The 24,122-nt window shown below is 45.6% G+C and overlaps 1 protein-coding gene across 1 annotated transcript in view; it reads left to right on the plus strand.

Annotated features, from left to right (window-relative positions):
- Positions 1-14,562: 14,562 nt before the first annotated feature.
- The window catches only part of LOC116539686 (insulin growth factor-like family member 1), a 29,425-nt gene continuing 19,865 nt past the window's right edge, over positions 14,563-24,122 (plus strand). Inside the window, exon 1 of the mRNA XM_032262842.1 lies at positions 14,563-14,847. Coding sequence (XP_032118733.1) covers positions 14,594-14,847 — 254 coding nt within the window. The 5' untranslated portion in view covers positions 14,563-14,593. The remainder of the gene's footprint in view (positions 14,848-24,122) is intronic.

Here is a 24,122-nt window from a genome sequence, read left to right on the forward strand (position 1 = left end):
CTCAAAAAAAAAAAAAAAAAAAAAAGAACTGGTGAAGAGCAGCTGGACTTGGTGGTGGAGGTGGGGGGATATAACCTGTGAGAGGAGATCAGCGAAGCCCCAGATGCCCAGAAGCATCTGTATTTATTAGGTACAAGCAGGGGGAAGGGTCATAAGTGAGGTCATCACCTACAGGCTTAGTGATAGGGCATACATAATCGCGTGAGTCACAAGCGAGGAGCCCACCCCATTATGTCACCTGGGCAGAGAGGTGGGCCATGTGCAGTAGTAGAGGGTCGTGTACAGAAAAGGGGGCCACCCCCATTAGGTCACTGAGGCAAGGAGGTGGGCTGTGTGCAACAGGTGTTGTGAACAACACTTCTTATCTGGGGGCTGGAGACTTCAAAGGGTTTCTAATAGAAGGATACCGTAAGCCAGTGCAGTGGGAGCTGACAGACTTGTGCTCTTCTTTTAAGATATTTATGGGAGGATGATTTGAGCTAGCACAGAAGTGAGAAAAGACTGACAGTGTGTACAGCGCGGTGACTGGTCACACCAGAGGGGTTCTTCTCCCTTGCTTATTTGCAGGATCTCAGGCCTGAGGCCTACTTTCTACAGAACTGGATGAAAGGTACTACAAGTCCTTTATCAGGAGAAGAGGCTCTTGCTCTAAGCCTGCCATACAGCGTATGCCCTTTTGGGCAGGGACTCCACTGCCTGGGTCTTTGGTTCTTGTCCTGGTCTAGCTGTTTTCCCATGTACTGTTTCTGTTCTGTGACTGCTCTAGGCATTCCTCCTACTACAAACTACTATATGGTTATACAGAAGGAGTCTATATATCAGCACTAAATGTGTCGGTACGGCTCCGACTACATCCGTTATATGATTACATAGAAAGATTATATGGAACTAAGTATGATTATATATATAAGCTATATATAGTAAGCAGTAAGTTATATGATTTATACAAAGATTATATGGGACTAAGTATGATTATATACATAAGCTAGATATAAGTAAGCAGTGAGTTATACTTCAGGCACTAATTGTGCCTGGGGCCTGCACAGTTCTCCTTCCTCGGTGCCCATGGGGGGTGTTACCCACATTAGGGCACCTAACTCTGCCTGCTGCATGGTTTTGAAATGTTCCCAGATTTTGTGTTGCCAATTTTGCACGTCATTTTACCACACTATAGCTGTCCTTTAAGTTTTTTTCTGAATCATCTGTAAAGACAATAGTGGCAGGAAGCAAGGGCTCAGAGACAACAATGGACACAGATTTAACAGGCACAGTTTGTAAAATGTTCAGGAGCTGACAGGCTGGTAAATGGAAGCTGATACCAATAAAGTCAGCCATTGCGACCTGCCAATCAAGATCACAAGCTAAGAGAGTGTGAACTTGTTCCTTGCTTAATAGTAGGAAAAAAGTAGCAGGGTCATATCTTAATAAATGAACGCAATGTTGCCGCCCCTTTATGAGAAGAGAAGCTATTAAATCTGCAGATTATCATATATGTTTAGAGGGATGAGACAGGTAAATAGCACATAAAATACAGAAATGGCAAAAGATAAAGCCTACCTCTTATACTAAGGCATGGAAGAGATGAATATTTTAAGTGATTTTAACCATATTTTGGCCCTTGAAAGTCATTAGAATGTGACTTCAAGTGGCCAGGATCATAAACCTGCATTGAGTTAGCTTAAGTGTGGAAAAAAAAAAAAAAAGAAAAGAAAAAACAGAAAACTTTAAAAAATGTCCTTAGGTGTTGGCCATTTTCCTGCATTAGCCTTTACCTGGAATGCCTTAGAATCGAGTTTGGGAAAGTAGAGCTATGGCCCGTTTCTCCCCATCTGCTCCGGGCTCCTTGGGCAGCCTCTCATTTTAATAGCCTGCCCCTGTTGCTGCCCTTACCCTGAGAGGAAGGAAGACTACATGTGGCAGTAAGAGGCTAGAGAATGACCAGGTGGTAAAGGATCCAACACAGAGCGTACTAGCGCCAGGTGGTCAAAATAGTAACATCAGTACGTAAAATGACCTTGCTCATATCCTCTTTTTAGGCAGCAATGTACCTGCTCCCATAACCCTAAGTCTAAGTTTCCTTGATCAGGAAACCAAGGGCATTCCTGCCGAAGTAAGATCATAAGCCTGTGTACAGCTCCAGGTTCTACAGTGCACTGGATAGTCTTAAGTAGCTGTTGCACTGTTTTAAAAAATACTTTCTGCTCTTTGGTCATTTCTTGAACATGATAACCTAGTCCCTGATATTTTACACACGTATCCCGTCCTTCTGATGGGAGTCAGGACTGTCCCTTACCAGGATTCCCCAAAAACTGATGAGCTCTCCTCCTTCATGCGTAAATTCAAGGCGATCACGTCGGGGTCACCATTTGCAGAGCTTACGGCTTACAGTGAATGCCGAGAATGAAGTACTCAGACAGTTCCAGCTGAGCAGGGCTAAGGGGTAGCTCTTCTGAGAGTCTGCCCCAGCATCCGTCCACCAAGTATTTAATTGAAAGGGCTTATATTAACTACAAGCATACACTAGATGGTCATTTGAGGTGAGTTACGGAGGTAACTGTGACCTTGTATACACTCAAACTGCATTTTCTGGAGGCTGTTTTCAGCGTTCCTTATCACACCACACACTCCACTCCCTGTCCTGTTTTCAGGGTCAAGGAGTTTCATTCCCAAACACAAATAACATACACACAGTGCCTCAGTGTTTTTCCATGCCCGGACCTCAAATGCCATGTACATAAGCTTGAATATGCTACCGTGCACCCCCCACTCGCCACAACTTGCCTCACTGTGCTTTTGTATTTTTGTCTAGCCGTATCTTCAAAGATGTAGAAGGAGGATAGGTAGAGAACTGAGTTGAAATAAGGCCGTGGTTTTGCTAAATGAGCCTTACCAAACATGGAGAGACAACAGACAATGGAAATCAGCCGGCTGTTATTATAATGATTAAGCAAATAATTTAAGGTAGATAAACAAGTGTTATGAAAGCCGTCTTGAATCAGAAGTCAGGCTGGGCGCGGTGGTGTATGCCTGTAATTCCAGCACTTTGGGAGGCCAAGGCGGGTGGATTATCTGAGGTCAGGAGTTTGAGACCAGCCTGGCCAACGTGGTGAAACTCCATCTCTACAATTCTGCACCCCATTCTCTCCTCGCTAGCCTTACTCAGCTTCCTTCCTCCTTCCTAATAATCTTAATTTTAATCATGATTAATCTTTAACAGCTGCTCCATCCTTTGCCCAACTGGTAAACTTCACCACATTCTTAGACTCCTAAACAAACTTCCCCCCATTTCTATTTTTCTAAGAGCTTTTATCATAATAGGTGTGAAATTTTGTTAGATGCTTCTTCATTATCAACTGATGTGATCATGTCATTTCTCTTCTTTAGCCTGTTAATATGGTGCATTACATTGAGAGTGATTTTTGAAATATTCTGCCAGGCCTACATTCTAGAATAAAACCTACATAGTCATGGTGTGTAATTATTTTTTATATTGCTGAATTTCATTTGCAAATGTTTTGTCAAGAATTTTTTCCTTTTTTTTAGAGATGGAGTCCCACTCTGTTGCCCAGGTTGGAGTGCAGTGGCATAATCTCGACTCACTGCAACCTCCGCCTCTTGAGTTCAAGCGATTCTCCTGCCTTATTTTTCCTTTTTCCTAATACAACTATTTAGTGCAATCAGTTTCCCACTTAGCATTGCTTTATATATTTTCACAAATTTTGACATATTGTATTGTCATTTCATTAAGTTAAATATATTTTTTAAAATCTTTGATACCAAGAACCAGCTCTCCTGTAGAGAACCCCACCCAGGCAGCGCTGAAGGAATTGAGAAGCAGACACCTGGATAGAACAGCAAAGTGGGTCTAGCTGGGGGGCCAACAGCCTTTCAAGCTGAAAGCCTCAGGGGCTGACAGCATTCCGGGCTGAGGGCCTCGAGCAGACTCTGACCCCCGCATTTATTCTCTCTGAGCAGGTGATGATTACTAACAAACAGATGTTTCGTATTTTCTTATAACACAAAATATACCAAGTAGGCAGCTGGTGCCTGCTTACCACTGATCACCGACAAACTAAAAAGTATTCTCCACGAGGGATTCACGGGGGCAGGGTCAGATGTCCCGTGCTTAAAGAATTGCTTTAACTGGTGTATGATATTTATACATTATCCTGCCACTTTAGAATACCTCAAGTAGTTTTCTACTTGGTGGGGGGGGTGGGTGGCTAGCTTCTCCTTGTGTTCATTCTTTCTAGCAAACGATACATTCCATCATACACTCAGCATTTCTCAACACTTCGAGGCTCATCTTTAAACCATGAGTTATTTAGAGATGTGTTTGTTAGCTTCCAAGTGCTTGCAGATCTTTCTATAATCTGTAGTTTGATCAAATTATGGTCAGAGGACATACTCTGTGAAATTTCAATACTTTAGAACTTGCTGAGGTTTGTTTTATGGCTTTAGATAGAAGCCAATCCTCCATTACCATTTACAGTGACATCAGAAATAGCAAATACCTAGAATCAAATCTAAAGAAAGGTGAGAGACCTCTGCAAAACTCTGCTGAAAGATATTAAAGAAGACCTAAATAAATGGGAAACATACTATGTTTATGCTTTGGAAGACTCCATGTAATAAAGATGTCAACGTTCCCCAAATCGATCTATAAATTCAAGGCAAATTCAATAAATATAACCGCAAGGTCTTGTATAACTTAACAAACTGATTCTAAATTGTATCAGAAAATGATGGCCAGGTGTGGTGGCTCACACCCGTAAGCCTAGCACTTTGGGCCAAGGCAGGAGGATAGCTTGAGCCCAGAAGTTCAAGACTAGCCTGGACAACACAGTGACACCCTGACTCTAGTTGCACAAAAAATTTTTTAAAAATTATCAGAAAATGATAAGATAGCCAATATAATATTGAAGAAACTAAACAAAGTTATGGACTTACCCTAAAAGATCGGGAATTTTTTATAAAACTATAATAAATTAGAGTGTGGTATTGCACAAGGAAAACAAAGTTATCAATGGAATTAAACAGAGTTCAGATACAGATTCACACATAGACAATCAGTGATTTCTGGCAAATGTACCACTACAACTCACCAGGAAAAGATTAGTCCTTTTAATACCTATCTATATGGGGGGATGTATTGTGGCCCTTATCTCACACGAAATGTGAACATTAATTTGAAATGGATCATAGACTTACACGCAAAAGATTTCAAACTACAAAGCAGGACTTCCAGATGCCAGTGTGACGAGCATGGGAGCCCTCCTCCCAGCCAAACAACCACTTAACTGATGAAAATGTTTTTTTAAATAAAATCAGCTAATTAAGTATCAGGAAATTGTCCTAAGGGCATACAGCAAATGAAGAAATGTTTATTCAAGAAATTCTACTCAATCTGTACAGAGCAGCCAGAGTCTGAGGGCATTTAAGCCACAAATTACCCCTACTCTCCACATCCCCAGCCAACTCCGTGTAATTGAAGCTCTATTCTGGACAGTCATGGACAAGAAAATGGGACTCCACCTCTCCCCAGCTCCCAGCCTAGGGCAGTGCATTCAGTCCAGAAAGGGCGGTGCACTAGCATCTTTTATCCTGCTGTCTACATGTTACAGATGCTCCACATCAGTCCAGAAAGGGCAGCATCTTTTATCCTGCTGTTTCCATGTTGTGGATGTTCTATATTAGTTAGAAATTGTGGCTTACAGGACTGGGGCTCCTTCTCCCATCCAGCCTCTCCTCCTAGCGTGGAAGTTATACGCCAAGTTTAGTAGGTCAGGCGCACTGGGCTTCATTGATACTGCCTGAGTTTGCTCATGCGGCAGAGGTTCCATGCAAGAAAAGGCAAACAGAGAAGACTAGCAGCTACCACCCACTCCCAGTGTTCCAGCTGTAGAGCAAAGGCGTCGCCGAAGGGGAAGCTGGCTGCTGTCCCTGACACCAGCTCCAGTCCAGTCCAGTGGCTCAGCGGTTCTGCAAAGGGTCTTTGGTGACCAAAGACTGCATGGTATCAACCTAAAAGGATCAAAACCCTCAGAATCTAATTTAAAGAAGGTTTCTTCCAGCACAAATTTTGAGGACAGCACGCCTGGAAGCACCAACTCCAAAGACTGGAGCCAGCACCCAGAATGGGAAACGGAGGGCTTCATTTCTGTAGGCAGAGAGGCCTGGCAAAGTGGCTCACACCTGTAATCCCAGGACTTTGGAAGGATGAAGAGGGAGGATTCCTTAAGCCCAAGAGTTCAAGACCAGCCTGAACAAGATGATGAAATCCCATCTCTACAAAAAAATACCAAAATTCACTTGGTAGTGCATGCCTGTGATCCCAGCTCCTTGGGAGGCTCAGGGGGTGGGGGTGTATCAATCATTGAGCCACTGTATCAATGAAGCCCAGTATGCTTGACCTACTAAACTTGGCGTATAACTTCCACGCTAGGGGGAGAGGCTGGATGGGAGAAGGCGCCCCAGTCCTGTAAGCCACAATTTCTAACTAATATAGAACATCCACAACATGGAAACAGCAGGATAAAAGATGCTGCCCTTTCTGGACTGATGTGGAGCATCTGTAACATGTAGACAGCAGGATAAAAGATGCTAGTGCACCGCCCTTTCTGGACTGAATGCACTGCCCTAGGCTGGGAGCTGGGGAGAGGTGGAGTCTCTTGAGTTTGGAGTTCAAGGCTGCAGTGAGCCATGATTGAGCCACTGTACTCCAGTCTGGGCTGACACTGAAGAGACACTGAGAAGGACAAAGATAGTCAGAGATGGGAGAGAGACTGGATATGGGCAGAAAGAACAAGAGAGTCAGGAGGAGAGGAGCCACTCTGCTAAAAACACAAAATTTAGCCAGGTGTGGTGGTGCCTGTCTGTAATCCCAGCTACTTGGAAGGCTGAGGTAGGAGAATTGCTTGAACCCAGGAGGTGGAGGTTGCAGTGAACTAAGATCACAAACTGCACTTGAGCATGGGCGACAGAGACAGAGTGATATATGTATCACTCATATATATATATATACACACACACACACATATATGTATGTGTGTATGTATATGTATGTATATAGGTATATATACACACACATATATATCTCAGATCCTCTACTGCAAAGTCACATATCAGTGTGGGAGCTCCAATAATTTCGAAGGCAGAGGTTAAGGGTTCATTAGTCAGCTATACCTGCTAGGAGCTTTCTCTGTTATAAGGGGTGGTGCTCACGAGGGATGGTCCCATGGGTAGTTCCCACATATAATCTAACCTGTATGGGAGGTTAGAAGGTGGGAAACGACCCAGCGGGGTGGCTCATGCCTATAATCCCAGCAGTTTGGGAGGTCCAGGCAGGCCGATCACTTGAGGTCAAGAGTTTGAGGTCAGCCTGGCCAACATGGTGAAACCCCGTCTCTACTAAAAATAAAAAATACAAAAATTAGCCAGGCCTGTGTGGTGGCAGATGCCTGTAATCTTAGCTACTCGGGAGCTTGAGGCAGAAGAATGTCTTGAACCCAGGAGGCAGAGGTTGCAGTGAGCCAAGATCGTGTCACTGCACTCCAGCCTGGAGGCCACGGCAGGAGGATTGCTTGAGGCCAGGAGTTTCAAACCAGCCCGGCCAACATGGCAAGTCCCTATCTCAAAACAAAAAACAAAACACAATATCTTGACCCAGGCAGTGTGAAGAAGCCAGCGACAGTGTTTTCACAAGAGGGAAACATCTTTTTGAAGGTGCCAGAATATTTGGGACCTCCAAACTTGAACAATGTTAGCAGCTGTCTGAGGCCACAAAATTAAGCAAACGTTATACTGGAGAAAGAAAATCCTTCAGAGACCTTTTCATTTAGGTAATTCTATGAGTTTCAGTTGAATTTCCTAAATGTCCCTAAATTACATCCTCAGCCTGGCAAGACATCAGAGCTGGTTTGACTCCGACATCTGGGTCCTGCTCCTGAAATATTAACGTGGATTACGGCTCCCTCCTGTGGTAGAGGGAGGCATATTCAGTTTTAAATTCCTTTTGGCCTAGCAGGGTGGCTCACGCCCATAAACCCAAAGCTTTGGAAGACCCAGAGATCACTTGAGCCCAGGAGTTTGAGAACAGCCTTGGCAACATGGTGAAACCGCGTCTCTATTAAAAAAAAAAAAAAAAAGTTATATTTCCCTCCCTCTCCTTGACTACTACTTCTACGAATTCTGACTACTTTTTCTACTAATTGTCCTTGTAAATGAGCATATACACTGAGGAGATGTCCTGGCCTCAAGCCATCCCCCGACCTTGGATCCACAGAGTGCTGGGATTACACGTATGAGCCATGGCACCAGATCCTCTTCATGCCTTTTGTCCTTTTTTTTTTTTTTTTTTCCTGAGATGAAGTCTCGCTCTGTTGCCCAGGCTGGAGTGCAGTGGCATGATCTTGGCTCACGCCAACCTCTGCCTCCCAGGTTCAAGTGATCCTCCTGCCTCAGTCCCCCTAGTAGCTGGGATTACAGGCACCTGCCACCATGCCTGGCTAATTTTTTTATTTCTAGTAGAGACTGAGTTTCGCCATGTTGGCCAGGCTGGTCTTGAACTCCTGACCTCATGTGATCCACCTGTCTCAGCTTCCCAAAGTGCTGGAATTACAGGCATGAGCCACCACACATGGACTTTTGCCCATTTTTTAAATGGATTTTTTTTTTTTTTTGCTATTAAGTTTTTATAGTTCTTCACATTTTCTAGAGAATTGTCCTTTGTCAGATATGTGCTTTGCAAATATTTTCTCCCAGACTACAGCCTATTTGTCCTTCTAACTGGGTTTTTCTTTGAGCAAGAGTTTTTCATTTGGATAACATCCAATCTCTCAGTTTTTCCTTTTATGAACTGTGCTTCAGACATCAAATCTAAGAACTGTTTGCCTGGCCCTAGATCCTGAAGATCTTCTTGTATGTTCGTTTCTAAAATTTTTGTAGTTTTGTCTTACACTTCAGACTGTGATCCATTTTGAGTTAGTTTTTATATAAGGTGTGAAGGAGGAGAGAGGTTGATGTTCTTTTGATTTTTTTCCCTATGGATGTCCAATTGCTCGGCACCATTTGTTAATAAGTTCTCTTCCCTTCATTGATTTGCTTTTGCAACTTTGTCAAAAATCAGCTGGGCCCAGGCAGAGTGGCTCATTGCTATAAGAAAATTGCTGTTAACTATGTGCCGACGCACGAAAAATGTTGTAATCCTGATAAAAATCCTGATAATAATACCTATCTCTTTGTCTACAGTCTTTATCTATATATATCTGCGAAGACAGAGGAGTCTAAATAAATGTATGTACTTTAGAGGCCTGGGCTGATGAAGATATTTTGGTCCCTACCTGGGAGACACTTGAGCTCACACCGTGGGCACCTCTGGAGCTGACTGGGGAGATTTTCCTGAATTCTCAGCTCCTGCTGGGTCTGGACACCATGTAGCTCCCCCATCAGAGGATGGCCTCACACTGCTGCTGGCCTGGGCCCTCGCACTGATTCACATCTAGAAGGGGACCAGGTCATGGAGCAACTTTTGGTCTGTGTCTCAGCTAAAGACTCACAGAGTGAGATGTAAGACTGTGGATGTGTGGGTGTGGGAGGGTGAGGACGACCCCTGGACCATCCTGCAATTTCCTGTTTGCCAAAGAACCCTCCATTCTGGAGAAGAGAGAGACAGAGGGTGCAGGGATCATCAGTCCTCTCCTGGCTCTCAATGGACATGGCATCAAATCCACTATGACACATAACCTGTCTGGCACATCTCTCGCCCCAGGGCCCAGCGTGTCTCTGCAGGAGGGCAGCGCAAGGTCAGCTTCTAGCCCCCACCCAAGGTCGGCTTCTGGCTTTTCCCAGAGCCTCACTCAGGGCAGAGACTCCCTAGGAGCCACCCTTCCGCATGCTGGGCTTCTAAGGATTCTTCATGGCTTCCTGATCACCCCTCCTCCCCTTCCCTCTCCCACAGCTGTCTTGGTCTCTCTGTATATCCTCAGGCTCCTCTGCTCACACAGAGCCTCAGGTGAGCCCAGGAGGGACTAGGAAGCTGGGGGAGGAGTGTGTCTCCCAGGGAACCCCCGGCTGGGACCCACCTGCCACCACCACCTGGACCTCACCAGCTCTGTCTCCTCCAGTGGCCCCCATGAGTGCTTACCTGATGCTGTGCCAGTGGCACGTGAGATGTGGGGACAAGTTCTACCACCCCCTGCAGCACTGTTGCTATGACGATGCCGTCGTGCCCTTGGGCAGGACCCAGGGGTGTGGAAACTGCACCTTCAGGGTCTGCTTCGAGCAGTGCTGTCTGTGGTCCCTCAGCTCCGGGGCATCCCTCGTGGTGAAGATGAAAGGCCAGAAGTGCCCCTCGGCCCTGACTTTGGATGACAGGCTTTGTCGAAGGTGAGTCCTGTCCCCTTCATGAGATTGTGGGTGCTGGGGAGCAGGGAGGCTGGGGTGCTGCATGCCTGTTCTGCCCTGGGAGGAGTCCTTGTTCTCCGTGTCTCCCTGTCTCTGTCCTCCTGACTCTATTCACTCCACCTCTTCTTTTTCCTCCATTTAAAAAATTAGCCAGGTGTGGTGGCACACACCTGTGGTCCCAGCTACTCAGGAGGCTCAGGTGGGAGAGATGCTTGAGTTTGGGAGGTCAAGGCTGTAATAAGCCATGATAGCACCACTGTGCTCCAGTGTGAGATATGGAGACCCTGTAGGTAGGTAGGTAGAAAGGAAGGAAGGAAGGAAAGAAGGATGGAAGGAAGGAAGGAAGGAAAGAAACAACAATAAAAAATAAAAAGAAACAAAAAAGATACTAGACTTGTATCCTGAAAACTAAAAGCCTCTGATCAAATAAATCAAAGACTGTCTAAAAGAATGGAAACGTATAGTTTGTACATGAACTAGAAACCTTAGCATGATAAACATGTCTGGAACATGTTTGGGAGGCTGATGCAGGAGATCAGCCTGGCCAACATGGTGAAACCCCGTCTCTGCTAAAAATACAAAATTAGCTGGGCATGGTCGTACATGCCGGTAATCCCAGGTATCAGGAGGCTGAGGCACAAGGATCGCTTGAACCCGAGAGGCAGTGGTTGCAGTGAGCTCAGATCTGCACTCCAGCCTGGGTGAGAGTGACACTCTGTCTCAAATAAATAAAAAGAAAATTTCAGGAGCAGGTGCCATAGAGAAATCTCAGAAAAATAGCCAAAAGTGACAGAATTCCTTAATAAAAATGGGTCATAAGCATTTGTATCAAAAGAAGTTGACAGTGTTTCTAGTTTGTAGAGCAGAGCAGCCGAATGAGGGTTTTGGGTTCCTTCTCTCCTCCTCCTGTCCTCTTCCTCCAAATGCTGTGCTTCACGAAGTGGGTTTCCCCAGGGTAGGGATGTGGTCTGACCACTGTTAAAATAAATATTATTGAAAAGCCGTATGAACCACGACAGCACTTTCAGCGATGTGACTGTGGTCTGAGTCACGTATGATTACAACTTCCGTTTCTCATATTACAGGTTAAATTCACTTATTTTTTTTTTCTCTGTTTTTGAGACAGAGTCTCTTTCTGTCACCCAGGCTGGAGTGTAATGGTGTGCTCTCAGCTCACAGTAAACTCCCCCTCCCAGGTTCAAGCAATTTTCCTGCCTCAGTCTCCCGAGTAGCTGGGATCATACCTGGCTAATTTTTGTATTTTGAATGGAGACATGGTTTCACCATGTTGGGCAGGCTGGTCTTGAACTCCTGACTTCAAATGATCCACCTGTCTTGGCCTCCCAAAGTGCTGGGATTACAGGTGTGAGCCACCGTGCCCAGCCTTGTTTTTATTTTTCTTGTTCTGTACAATGACTAGGGAGAATTAAATCATGTTGGGGCAAAAAATTACTGCCATCTTTTTTTTATTATTATTATTTCTTTTTTCGACAGCGTCTGGCTGTGTCACCCAAGCTGGTGAGTAGTAGCACGATCTCAGCTCAACTCCACTTCCTGGGCTCAAGTCATCCTCCTGCTTCAGACTCCTTAGTAGCTGGGACTGCAGGTGTGTGCCACTGTGCCCAGTTCATTTTTGTATCTTTTGGTAGAGGAGAGGTTTTGCCATGTTACCTAGACTGGTCTTGAACTCCTGAGCGCAAGCAATCCTCTTGCCTCGGCCTCCCCAAGGTGTTGGAATTACAGACGCCATCACATCCACCAGTGGTGCCTTCTTAATTAATGACCCTTGTTATCAATTAAGTTCCCCTTGGTTGTCCTGCTTTGCTTAGACCAGTTAAGAGGGAAGACATGACTATACACCCTTTGTTAAAAAAAAATGGGCCAGACACAGTGGCTCACGCCTGTAATCCCAGCACTTTGGGAGGCCGAGGCCGGCGGATCATGAGGTCAAGAGAGATCGAGACCATCCTGGCCAACATGGTGAAACCCCGTCTCTACTAAAAATACAAAAAAAAAAAAAAAAAAAAAAATTAGCTCGGCGTGGTGGCTCACGCCTGTAGTCCCAGCTACTCGGGAGGCTGAGGTAGGAGAATTGCTTGAACCTGGGAGGCGGAGGTTGCAGTGAGCCGAGGTCGTGCCACTGCACTCCAGTCTGGCGCCTGGTGACGGAATGAGGCTCTGTCTCAAAAAAAATAAATAAATAAAAGAAGGGCCGGGCACTGTGGCTCACGCCTGTAATCCCAGCACTTTGGGAGGCTGAGGTGGGTGGATCACCTGAGGTCAGGAGCTCAAGACCAGCCTGGCCATCATGGCGAAACCCCATCTTTTAAAAAAAAAATAATTAAAAAAAAATGTTAAATGTGCCCTTCTCAAAAAGAAACACTGCCTATAAGCAACTTGCTGTAACTATGTGCCAACCTTGTAGGAAAAATGTTGTAATCCTGATAAAAATGCCTCCTTGTCTATTGTCTTTATATACATGTATGTGTATACACACACACACACACACACACACACACTCACACACACACACGTACAGAGGAGTCTACGTAAATGTGTGTACTTCTTTAGAGACAGGGTCTCACTCTGTTGTCCAGACAGGATTGCTGTCCACTCCACTTCCACCCCCAGAGCCGGGCTGATGAAGATGTTTCTGCTCCTACCTGGGAGACACTTGAACTCACACCGTGGGCACCTCTGGAGCTGACTGGGGAGATTTTCCTGAATTCTCAGCTCCCGCTGTGTCTGGACACCATGTGGCTCCCCCATCAGAGGATGGCCTCACACTGCTGCTGGCCTGGGCCCTCACACTGATTCACATCTAGAAGGGGACCAGGTCGTAGAGTAACCCTCAGTCCATGTCTCAGCTCTAGACTCACAGGGTGAGATGTAAGACTGTGGATGTGTGGGTGTGGGAGGGTGAGGACGACCCCTGGACCATCCTGCAATTTCCTGTTTGCCAAAGAAGCCTCCATTCTGGAGAAGAGAGAGACAGAGGGTGCAGGGAGCATCAGTCCTCTCCTGGCTCTCAATGGACATGGCATCAAATCCACTATGACACATAACCTGTCTGGCACATCTCTCGCCCCAGGGCCCAGCGTGTCTCTGCAGGAAGGCAGGGCATCCCACGACATCACGAGCTCCTCTAGGAATATAGGAGCCAAGGAGCTGCTGAGATCTGCTGATCACCTGCTCACTCCACTGCAGCCACCCGGAGCCATGGCTCCCAAGGCCACATCCTGAGTGAGGACAGGACCTCATTTCCACCTGAACCCATCTCTCATCTCAGCCACCACAGGGGCTCACTCCTGACCCCAAACTACACCTCACCTCTTCTTCTGTTCCTATGCCCGGCCTTCTCCCCAGACATGGCTCCATCACAGCAATTCTCTATCCACAGCTCGTGGGTCAGCCCCATCCACAGCCCCCAGGTCAGCCCCACCCACAGCCCCCGGGTCAGCCCCACCCACAGCCCCCGGGTCAGCCCCATCCACAGCCCTGTTTCTGTCCCCAGACTACTGCCCAAAGTCTTGCCTAGCACTGGTTCCAGTTCCAGCCTGATCTTTTTCTAAATGTTGCTGCCGGTCACCCCCATAGCACAGCACAAGTCTCAGCGCAGCCTCTTCCCTGCCTGACCCCAGCTGAGCTTCCAGCTCTGAAATCCTCCAAAACCAGGAAACAACCACAATGCACTGAACCCTAAGGCCATTTCTTCCAAGAGTCCTGCCTGCACCCCTTGACCACAGAGAGACTGAGGGTGGAGAGGGCATTTGTCCTCTCCTGGCACTCAAAGGACCTGACATTAAATCCACCACAACACATATCCTGTATGGCACCCCTCTTGCCCCAGGGCCCAGTGTGTCTCTTCAGGAGGGCAGGGCAAGGTCGGCTCCTAGCCCTTCCCAGAGCCTCACTCAGGGCAGAGACTCCCTCGGAGCCACCCTTCCCCAGGCTGGGCTTCCAAGGATTGTCTGTGGCTTCCCGATCACCCCTCCTCCCTTTCCCTCTCCCACAGCTGTCTTGGCCTCTCTCTGCACCCTCAGGCTCCTCTGCTCACCCAGAGCCCCGGGTGAGCCCAGGAGGGATTGGGAAGCTGGGGGAGGAGTGTGGCTCCCAGGGGAACCCAGGCTGGGACCCACCTGCCACCCCCATCTGGACCTCACCAGCTCTGTCTCCTCCAGTGGTCCCCATGAGTCCTTACTTGATGCTGTGCCAGCCGCACCTGAGATGTGGGGACAAGTTCTACGACCCCCTGCAGCACTGTTGCTATGACAATGCCGTCGTGCCCTTGGGCAGGACCCAAAGGTATGGAAACTGCACCTTCAGGGTCTGCTTCGAGCAGTGCTGTCCCTGGTCCCTCATCTCCGAGGCATCCCTCATGGTGAAGATGAAAGGCCAGAAGTGCCCCTCAGCCCTGACTTCGGATGACAGGCTTTGTCGCAGGTGAGATGAGATGTTTTAATACTTCCTGTCCCAGAGGTTTATTTACTTTTTTTTAAAATTAGGTCTAGTTTTGTTTTTTTGTGTTTTTTTTTTTTTTGTGACAGAGTTTCGCTCTGTCACCCAGGCTGGAGTGCAGTGGCACTATCTTGGCTCACAGCAACCTCCGCCTCCTGGGTTCAAGCAATTGCCTCAGCCCCCTGCATGGGATTGTTTGTGCAGGGAAGCAGATGGGCTGCATGCCTGTTCTACCCTGGGTGGAGTCCCCGTTCTCCCTGCTCTATTCACTCCACCTTTCTTTTTTCCTCCACTAGTTTCTCTTCCTCCATCTGTTTTGATTTCTGTGGGAAGTAGTAGAGTTCCTTTAAAGTTTCCTTTCCTGTTAAAGAACAAATTATAAGTGTGCTAATAACTCTTTGTTAAACCCTATCCTATGCAGCTGTTAGACATGCCATGCTTACAGGCATGTAGTACATTCTATGTTCTTGTACTTTAACCAAGATATCTGTGCTGGACGTGCTCACAGGCATGTCCCAGCTCTCCATTGCTTTGACCTGTTTAGAAAAGTGTTAAGTTGTTAGCCAACTGGGTTTTAGTTTAGATTGTGAGGTCTGGCTCCAGCCAACAGAGATCAGACACAGCAGTAAGGATGACCCAAATGAGTAAGGGATAAATTTGTGTTTTCCTCTATTCATTGTACTCTCGTGGCACGATGGATAGCAAGGGTACCCTTCCTGCAGTCCAGGAAGTAAAAATTTGTTGCTGAAAGATTCTCTCAGTGCTGATTTTTCTTTGCGGCACCGAGCATCTATTTCCAATAATTTCCCTCTCAGAACCTCACTCTTTCAGCATTGCTGTCACGAGGCAGTGGCAACTGAGCATCGAGGGCAGGGTCTCCAGCCTTGTATGGCGGAGCTGCTCACTCCTGCCTGGCATAGTGGATCCTGAGAATCCCCAACTTGGTCCTCCACAATTGTCAGGGGAGGTGGGCTCCTGGCTGGTCCCTTGGTCCTTTGGTTCCTCTCCTTCTGACTCTCCTGTTCTTTCTGCCCATGTCCAGTCTCTTTCCCATCTCTGTCCTGCTCAGTGTCTCTCTTCAGTGTCAGCCCACACTGGAGTACAGTGGCTCCATCACGGCTCACTGCAGCCTCAAATTCCCAAACTCAAGAGACCCCCTCCCCCCAGCTCAGCCTCCCAAGTTGCTGGGACCACAGGCATGCACTACCAGGCAAACTTTTGTATTTTTTGTGGAGACGGGTTTTACCATCTTGTTCAGGCTGGTCTTGAACTCTTGGGCTCAAGAGGTCCTCCTCATCCTCCCAAAGTCCTGGGATTACAGATGTGAGCCACCTTGCCAGGCCTCTCTACCTACAGAAATGAAACCATGTGTTCCACATTCTGGGTGCTGGCTCCAGTCTTTGGAGTTGGTGTTTCCGGGCGTGCTATCCTCAAAATCTGTGCTGTAATAAACTCTCTTTAAATTAGATTCTGATGGTTTTGATTCTTTCAGGTTGATACCATCCAGTCTTTGGTCACCAAAGACCCTTTGCAGGGAGAGATCAGCCCCTGTAAATCTGATAATTGTACATACTTGGAGCAAATAAATTATACAGCCTCTTTGTCAGCCAGCAAAGAGAGGTTTCCAGACTGGAGAGCTTCCACCCCTCCTTTCCCCCCGCACACCTGCACGCCTGTATGGCACCACATTCCTGGCTATCCTCTGGGAGGGGCTCCTTGAGGCAAGATGAAACTAAGACCCCAAAGGTGCCAGGTGGAAGAGTCATTCTATTTATTCTCTATTTACAAAAGAGCAAGTGATGGGAGAGCCTTTGAGAGCAGGAAAGGTCCGGGTCCCTGGGTTTCACATTCCAGGAGTTGAGCTCTACCAGCCCCACCCAGGAGCCCTCGGACTGTCAGATTTGAGTCTCATCCAGGGGTGTCTGTGACTAAGGCCTGTCTCTCCTTCTCAGAGGGGCTGGGCCGGCAGAGGCGGGAGCGGGGCAGTTGGAGGCCCATGGACTGGAGTTCAGGAGACCTGGGTTCTGGTCCAGCCTGTATCCATGACCAGCAGTGGGTCCTTGGACCGTGTCTTGTTTGGATTAGAAAGTGGGATGAGAGAAATAAACAAATGTCTGTCTGAGGCCAGAATCTTGCACTTACTGGCCAGAAAAACAGTACTTTTTTTTTTTTTTTTTTTTTTTTGGCAGAGTTTCACTCTTGTTCCCCAGGCTGAAGTGCAATGGCAAGATCTCAGCTCACCGCAACTTCCACCTCCCACTGTCAAGCAATTCTCCTGTCTCTGCCTCCCAAGTAGCTGGGATTACAGGTGCCCACGACCATGCCTGGTTAATTTTTGTATTTTTACAAAATTACAGGGTAGAGACAGGGTTTCACCATGTTGGCCAGGCTGGTCTTGAACTCCTGACCTCAGGTGATACGCCTGCCTCAGCCTCCCAAATTACTGGGGTTACAGTCATGAACCACCATGCTGGGTCCAACAGAACCTTCTCGAACCATGGATAGAGTTCCAACCCCTGAGGATCAGTTCCACCAAGACAGAGCTGGGTTCCCGTGCTGAAGACAGATCTGTCCTCAGACGGTGGATGGGATAGGGTGGGGGACTCCCTGGGGCTGGTGGAGGGATTGGACAACGCTGTGTGCAAAGGCTTTTTTGATACCTGGAGAAGGGGCAGGGACAAGACCCCTGGACTGGGCCTGGCCACCCTCCCCTCTTCCCGGCCTCTGAGAGCCCCCCTGCCCTACCATGATCTCCCTCCACTTTCTCACCCCTGGGCCTGACTCAGCCACCCCAAGAGGCCAGGCTCAAGCCAAGGAGGGTCGGCTGGACTCCTCTCTCCTCGGGGACACAACCCCAACCCTGACCCAGGAAACCTGCTTTCCCTCACCCGTGTTTAGGCCTCTACCTGCCTCGAGCCAACCCAGGAAATACCCAGAATCATGGCTTGAGAGATGAACCCCATTATTAAAAGACATTCTGGGGCATCTAAGTCAGTAGCACTTAGGCAAGAAGGAAGCCAGGCCATGTCTGCACCCTTCTTCATTCCTTTTAAAATTTAATTCTTATTTCATTTTATTTTTTGAGACAAGATCTTGCTCTGTCACCCAGGCTGGAGTGCAATGGTGCGATCTTGGCTCAGTGAAACCTCCATCTCCCAGGCTGAAGCGACTCTTGGGCCTAAGCCTCCCGAGAGCTGGGATTATAGGCGCAGGACATGCCCTGCTAATTTTTGCTAGTTTTTGTAGACATGGGGTTTCACTATGTTGCCCAGGCTGGTTTCAAATTCCTGAGCTCAGGTGACCTGCCTGCTTCAGCCTCCCAAAGTGCCGGTATTACAGGCGCGAGCCACTGCACCTGGCTACTTCATTCTTGTTGGCTTTGAGTCACCAGAAAAAAAAATAAATTCTGTATCCTTATGTGGCTAATGAATGGCTCATTGAATCTAAAACTGCTTGTTGACTAGTTTCACCCCTTTATTCTAATATATAATGTCACCTTTCTCATACAGCAGTTTTCTATTATTAGCTTTATCTGTTCATGGACTCTATTCTGTTCAACTGATTGATGTGTAATTTTTCTAGGTAGTGTCATGTTCATTTATAATTGCATTGTTTTAAATTTTAGTAATAGGCAAAGAATCTTATCTCCCTATTACAGTCTATCATGTTTTACTTGACAATATTTGTGCAGTTAGCTTTAAGAGCTCCAAAATAATTTCCTAATACCCTCTCCTGTAAAATAGCAAAATATAGAAATGTGGATTGAGATGAAAATTTTTTGTAAATATTGTTTGGCTTTGGGAATAATGATCAAAATGTTTTAATACTTCCCGTCCCAGAGGTTTATTTACTTTTTAAAAATTAGGTCTAGTTTTAAGTATGAATTATCACTTTATGGTTTTCTTACCATAAATCTTACACATTTCTTGATACAATTAATTCCTGTAATTTGTAATACTCTACTTTTTTCCATTTCAATTTCCCTGGTTATTGCTAGTATAACATTATCTATTGATTTATGTATATTTAATTTATATTTATATCATAATATTAAACACTCCTATTCCATTTATCTACTTTTAAGGCAAATCTCTTGGGTTTTCTGAATATACAAAGATATTGTTTAAAAATAATAATATCTTTTCTTCCAGTGTTCCTAACTTACTTATTTATTTATTTATTTGAGTTTCACTCTTGTTGCCCAGGCTGGAGTGCAATGGCGCAATCTTGGCTCACTGCAACCTCCACCTCCCGAGTTCAAGCGATTCTCCTGTCTCAGCCTCCTGAGTAGCTGGGATTACAGGCATGCACCACCATGCCCAGCTAAGTTTCGTGTTTTTAGTAGAGACAGGGTTTCACCATGTTGACCTGGCTGGTCTTGAACTCTGACCTCAGGTGATCTGCCTGCCTCAGCCTCCCAAAGTGCTGGGCTTATAGGCATGAGCCTATAAGCCTAACTCATTTCTATATATTAATGTATATAGGCATGAGCCTATAACCCTAACTCATTTCTATATATTAATGTATCGCAATAGTTAGCAACAGCAAAATAATACTGAATAATAGAGGTTAAAGAAGACATCTCTGTCTTTGTTTGGTTGTTTTTTGTTTTAAGGAGTGGAGAGTTTAATAGGCCAGAAAGAAGGGAGAAGGTAGATGGAAGAAGCTCCTTTGGCAGAGACAGAGGGAGGGAGGCTCCAAAGCTGAGAGGGAACCCCAAGTGTGGTGGACAGCAGCCAGATATATATGCAGAGGCCGGAAGAGGTGTCCAATTTGCATAGGGCTCAGGGGTTTGGTTTGACTAGGCATGTCATTCAGTAGCCCATGAAAAAGCTGGCCCTCTCACCCTAGCTTTTTATATGCAAATGCAAGGTGCCATGATGTTCTACACACATGGGGTATGTGGGGGTGGCCACGTTGCCAGGAACATGTGGTGCAAGGGCAAGGAGGCCTCAGGAATCACCATGTTTGAGTGGACCCAGTTTCTAATGGCCTGCATTTGCATATCAAAGGTTGCCAGCCTGGCTCTAAGAGCTGGGGCTTTACAAGAAACTTTTCTGGAGATGCTTTAAAAAGTGAAAACTTCCCAAGGACCCTTTTACCTCTCTATCTGCCTAAAATAATTTCTTAATAACTCCTACCCATTCTTTGACAGAACCATACAGAAAGACATGCAAACCACACCAGATTGTCTACAGCTTAAGACCCACCTCACAAATCCTTCTTCATTAATTATAAATTTACAGAGAATATAAACAATCTTCCTTATTATATCCCTTTTGCCAGTTTGCACAGGGAGAGAGAAGCCAAAAGCCCGCCTGGTAAGCCATTTTCACACTTTTGCTGGCGCATCCGGCTTCTGGGTTCCCTTCCCCCCAGCTTAACTTTAAGCCAAGCATTTTAAGGTTTGGAAAATTAACGTTTTTCAGTTTGGAAGAACATTATAAAAGAGATAAAAGTCATTTTAAGCCGCAAAAGAAGGAAAAACGCCATAGAAAGGAATTCCCATTAGGGTTTTCAAGAGGTATTGTCTCTCTTCCTATTGGGAACAGCGTTGCCTCTATTTCTTTGCCTTCCCTATTTTTTTCTTTTCCCTTTTAGCCTACTACAGGAGACATATTGCTTATCTTCAGAATTCTCTTCTGCTTCCAGAGCTGCCTGTTTTAGCTGCAGTGAGGGTCTGACTTAACAGCAACATAATATCCCTCTGTTTGAGGTTAAATAACTGAGTTAAATTTTGGAAAGCTCCTATATACCTATTAGAGTCATTAGAAAATCACCCTAAGTCTCCTTTTACTGGCCTAAAGTCCTGCAATGAGCAGGGAACTTGAAGGGGTTCCAAATAAGGGGGACCCTCAAATGATTTCCCTGAAAGTTACTTTTTTAATTTTGGGGAACTATTTTCCCTGGGCCTGCCCGATATGGTTGCTAAAACATATGGATTGATCTTACGACGCTTGCAGAGGTTTAGTAGAAATACCATGCTCTCGTGCAAAAGAAAATGAATTGCTTTCTTTAAAGTTCTGAGGTTAAGGAAGTTCCAGTGTTTCAGAGTGCAGTCCAGAGAGTTGCAAGCTGAAGATAATTTATTACCCACTTAGAAGACGAAGCAAGAATAAAAGCGTTTTCTTAGTCTCCTTCCTTTCTGTATGACCCAGAGTGGAGGATGTCATGTATTAAATTTTTCTTTTGGTTCCGCAAAGAAAAATTAGTACTGGGACAAAGATCTTTCGGCAAAGCAATGCTTTTTACTTCCTGCAGAAAGGGCACTCCCACTAGCAATCTTGCCACTAGAGTACAATGAACAAAGAAAAGCAGACATTTATTTTTTATGCATTTGGGGCTGTCCTTACTGCTGTGTCTGATCTCCGTTGGAGAGCCAGACCTCACAATCTAAACTAAAACCTGATTGACTAATAACTTGAAACTTTTCTAAACAGGTAAAAGCAATGGAGAGCAAAAAAAAAAAAAGAAGTCCAAATAAGGAAGGGGCATAGGCTGCAAGCTAGGACATGCCTGTGGGCACGTTCAGCACAGATATCTTGGTTAAGGTACAAGGACATAGGATGTACTACGTGCCTGTAAGCATGTCTAACAGCTACATAGGGTTTCTAGCAAAAAGGCAGGAAGGCTTTTGAAGAAAGTGTTTAAAACAAACTATTATTTCTAACACTTATGAATTTTTCTTAAACAAGAAAGGAAACTTTAAAGAGGAACTTTCCTACTTCCCACAGAGTAGAAGACAGGGAGTGTCCTCTGAATGTCTTGCCTCCCCGGTTTCTGGATTCTGGTACTTTCTAAGATGTGCCCCACATGGTTGCAGGTGTGGCCCTCCAAGCCATGGAACCAGATGAACTAAGTGATGGGGCTAATCACAGATACCCAAGCAGCCTTAGCTTATCCGCCTTATGTGATTTCCCTTTGACTTCCTAGAACCCATGTGATTTGCTTGGCTCCCCAAAAACGGGTCTCTGGAGAGACTGTGTCACCTTTGGGCAAGTCTCCTTTAACAGAGGCAATGTCCTAGATTACCTGCTATTATGGCCCATGCTAAAGCACTTGCTCTTAAGGGAAAACAGTTCTGGTTAAAATTCCCTTACTAATTAAGTACTATCTTAATTGGAGACAGAATGGATGCCTTAAAAGAAGGTAGGAATTGAATGGCTGTTTTCCCACTGATGGGACAATATTGGGACTAAAATCTGGCTGCTGAAGACAGTTTACTCCTATTAAAAGCATTTACTCCCATTCTCAGAAGAGGCCTAAAGCCTCATTTCTACTAGGTGGCTTAGAAATATCATGTGCTCGCCAGATAAACCGTAGAGAGTTATTGAGTTACTGCCTGCTGTGATTTGCTAACTTTTTTAACAGACCTGTTTCCCTGAACTGTAAGGACTCCTGCACAGTAGACACACATAGAGAAGGTAAGAGACTGCAGATAAAAAGAGAAAGTTTGGCAACAGGGTAGATGGAAGAGAGCATTGAGATTATAGGAAAGATTTAAAGTTGAAATCTGCTACATAGTCTGATAATTCATTCACTCTGTTGAATGAATTTCCTTTACTGGCCAATGAACCAAAATGATAGGGCTCTGATGAGTGGAGGAACACCAGGGTTCTTGGTCCTCATGCTGATTTAGATAAAATGACCTGGACAGACATGGAATGGTTTTAAGGAGCGAAGAGTTTAACAGGCTAGAAAGAAGGGAGAAGGGAGAAGGAAGGAGTTCCCCCATACAGAGACAGGGGCTTGGGGGTCCAAAGCTGAGAGAGGGAAACTCCGACATCTCTGTCCTATGTGGATATTAAGGAGAATAATGTGATGGTTTCTGTTGGTTTATGATAAATATCTTCAAATTTATAAAGGGTTTTAAAATGCTATTTTACTTAGTCATACTTTCATATTAGAAATTTCTGCCACAGGTATTTCATCAAATTCTTTATTCATAATTATATATGTATAAAATCATATGACTTTCCTCCTTTAATTAGTTTGGTTAATTAAGTCAATAGCTATTTGCGGAGAAAGTATGGTGTGCCCATTGCTGTTTGGGATCAGAGGACCCAGCACTGAACCAAGATATTAATTCCATAATCTTAAATTCTATTGGCTGTTTAAAAAAAAAAAAAAAGTCAAGGAATGGTGGCTCATACCTGTAATCTCAGGACTTGGGGAGGTCAAGATGTGAGGATTGCTTGAGACCTAAAGTTTGACACCAGCTTGGGAAACATAGCGAGACCCCATCTCTACAAAAATTTACAAAGTTAGCGAGGTGTGGTGTGGTGGCACGTGCCTAGCTACTCAGGAGGCTGAGGCAGGAGGATCACTTGAGCCCAAGCATTGGAGGCTGCAGCCAGCCATGATTGTACCATCACATTCCAGCCTCAGTGATGGAGTGAGCTTCTGGCTCAGAAAGGAAACCACCAAAAATGAAAGAAATAGGCGTAGTTCCAGTGGTGATAGTTCTATGATGAAGAAACATAAAAGTTGTGAAGGCATAAGGTGATGGCTGATGCTGTTTTAGAGAGAATGGTGTGTGAAGCTGCCCTAAGAAGGTGGTATCTCAGTAGAGATCTGAAGGGAGTGTGTGAGAGAGCACTGTGAATAACGCAGCGGGCAATAAGCGGGGCAGTGCTGTGTGAAACGGAGTCAGGGCAAAGCTGGTACTGCCTTATGTCCAGAATGGCATTCTTTAATTGGTAAAATTCATATAACGCAAAATTAAGTTTCTAAAAATGTACAATTCAGTGGCAGTGAGTGCTTTCACAATGTTGTGCCACTATTACCACTATTTCCAAACAGTCACGTCACCCTAAAGGAACTCTGAATCCATGAAGGAGCCACTCCTCATTTTCTCCTCTCAGCCTCCAGCAACCACTGGTCTTCTTTCTAGCTCTATGAATTTATCTATTCTGAATATTTCACATACATGGATTCATACAGTGTGTGAGGCGAGAGGCTGCATGGGGCTCATATGTGAGCCGTTAGTTGACAATATTGAGGATGGCTGGCTGCCACAGGGACAATGTTTATTAGAGAAACATTAAAAAAACAAAAAACAAAAAAAAAACAGCTGGATATGGTGGTGGCGCATGCCTGTATTCCCAGCTACTCTGGAGGCAGAGGCCAGTGACTGCCTGAGACCAGGTTCATCCAGCCTGGGAAACATAGTTGAGATCTTGTCCCTAAAATAACCCAAAACAAAAAACCAGAAAACCCTGTTCTCTTTGACTTCTATGGAAGAAACAAGCCCAAGGAGG

The sequence above is a fragment of the Sapajus apella genome, unplaced genomic scaffold (assembly GCF_009761245.1).
Source record: "Sapajus apella isolate SASKATOON/1434 unplaced genomic scaffold, GSC_monkey_1.0 scaffold130, whole genome shotgun sequence".
In the NCBI taxonomy this organism is placed as follows: domain Eukaryota; kingdom Metazoa; phylum Chordata; class Mammalia; order Primates; family Cebidae; genus Sapajus; species Sapajus apella.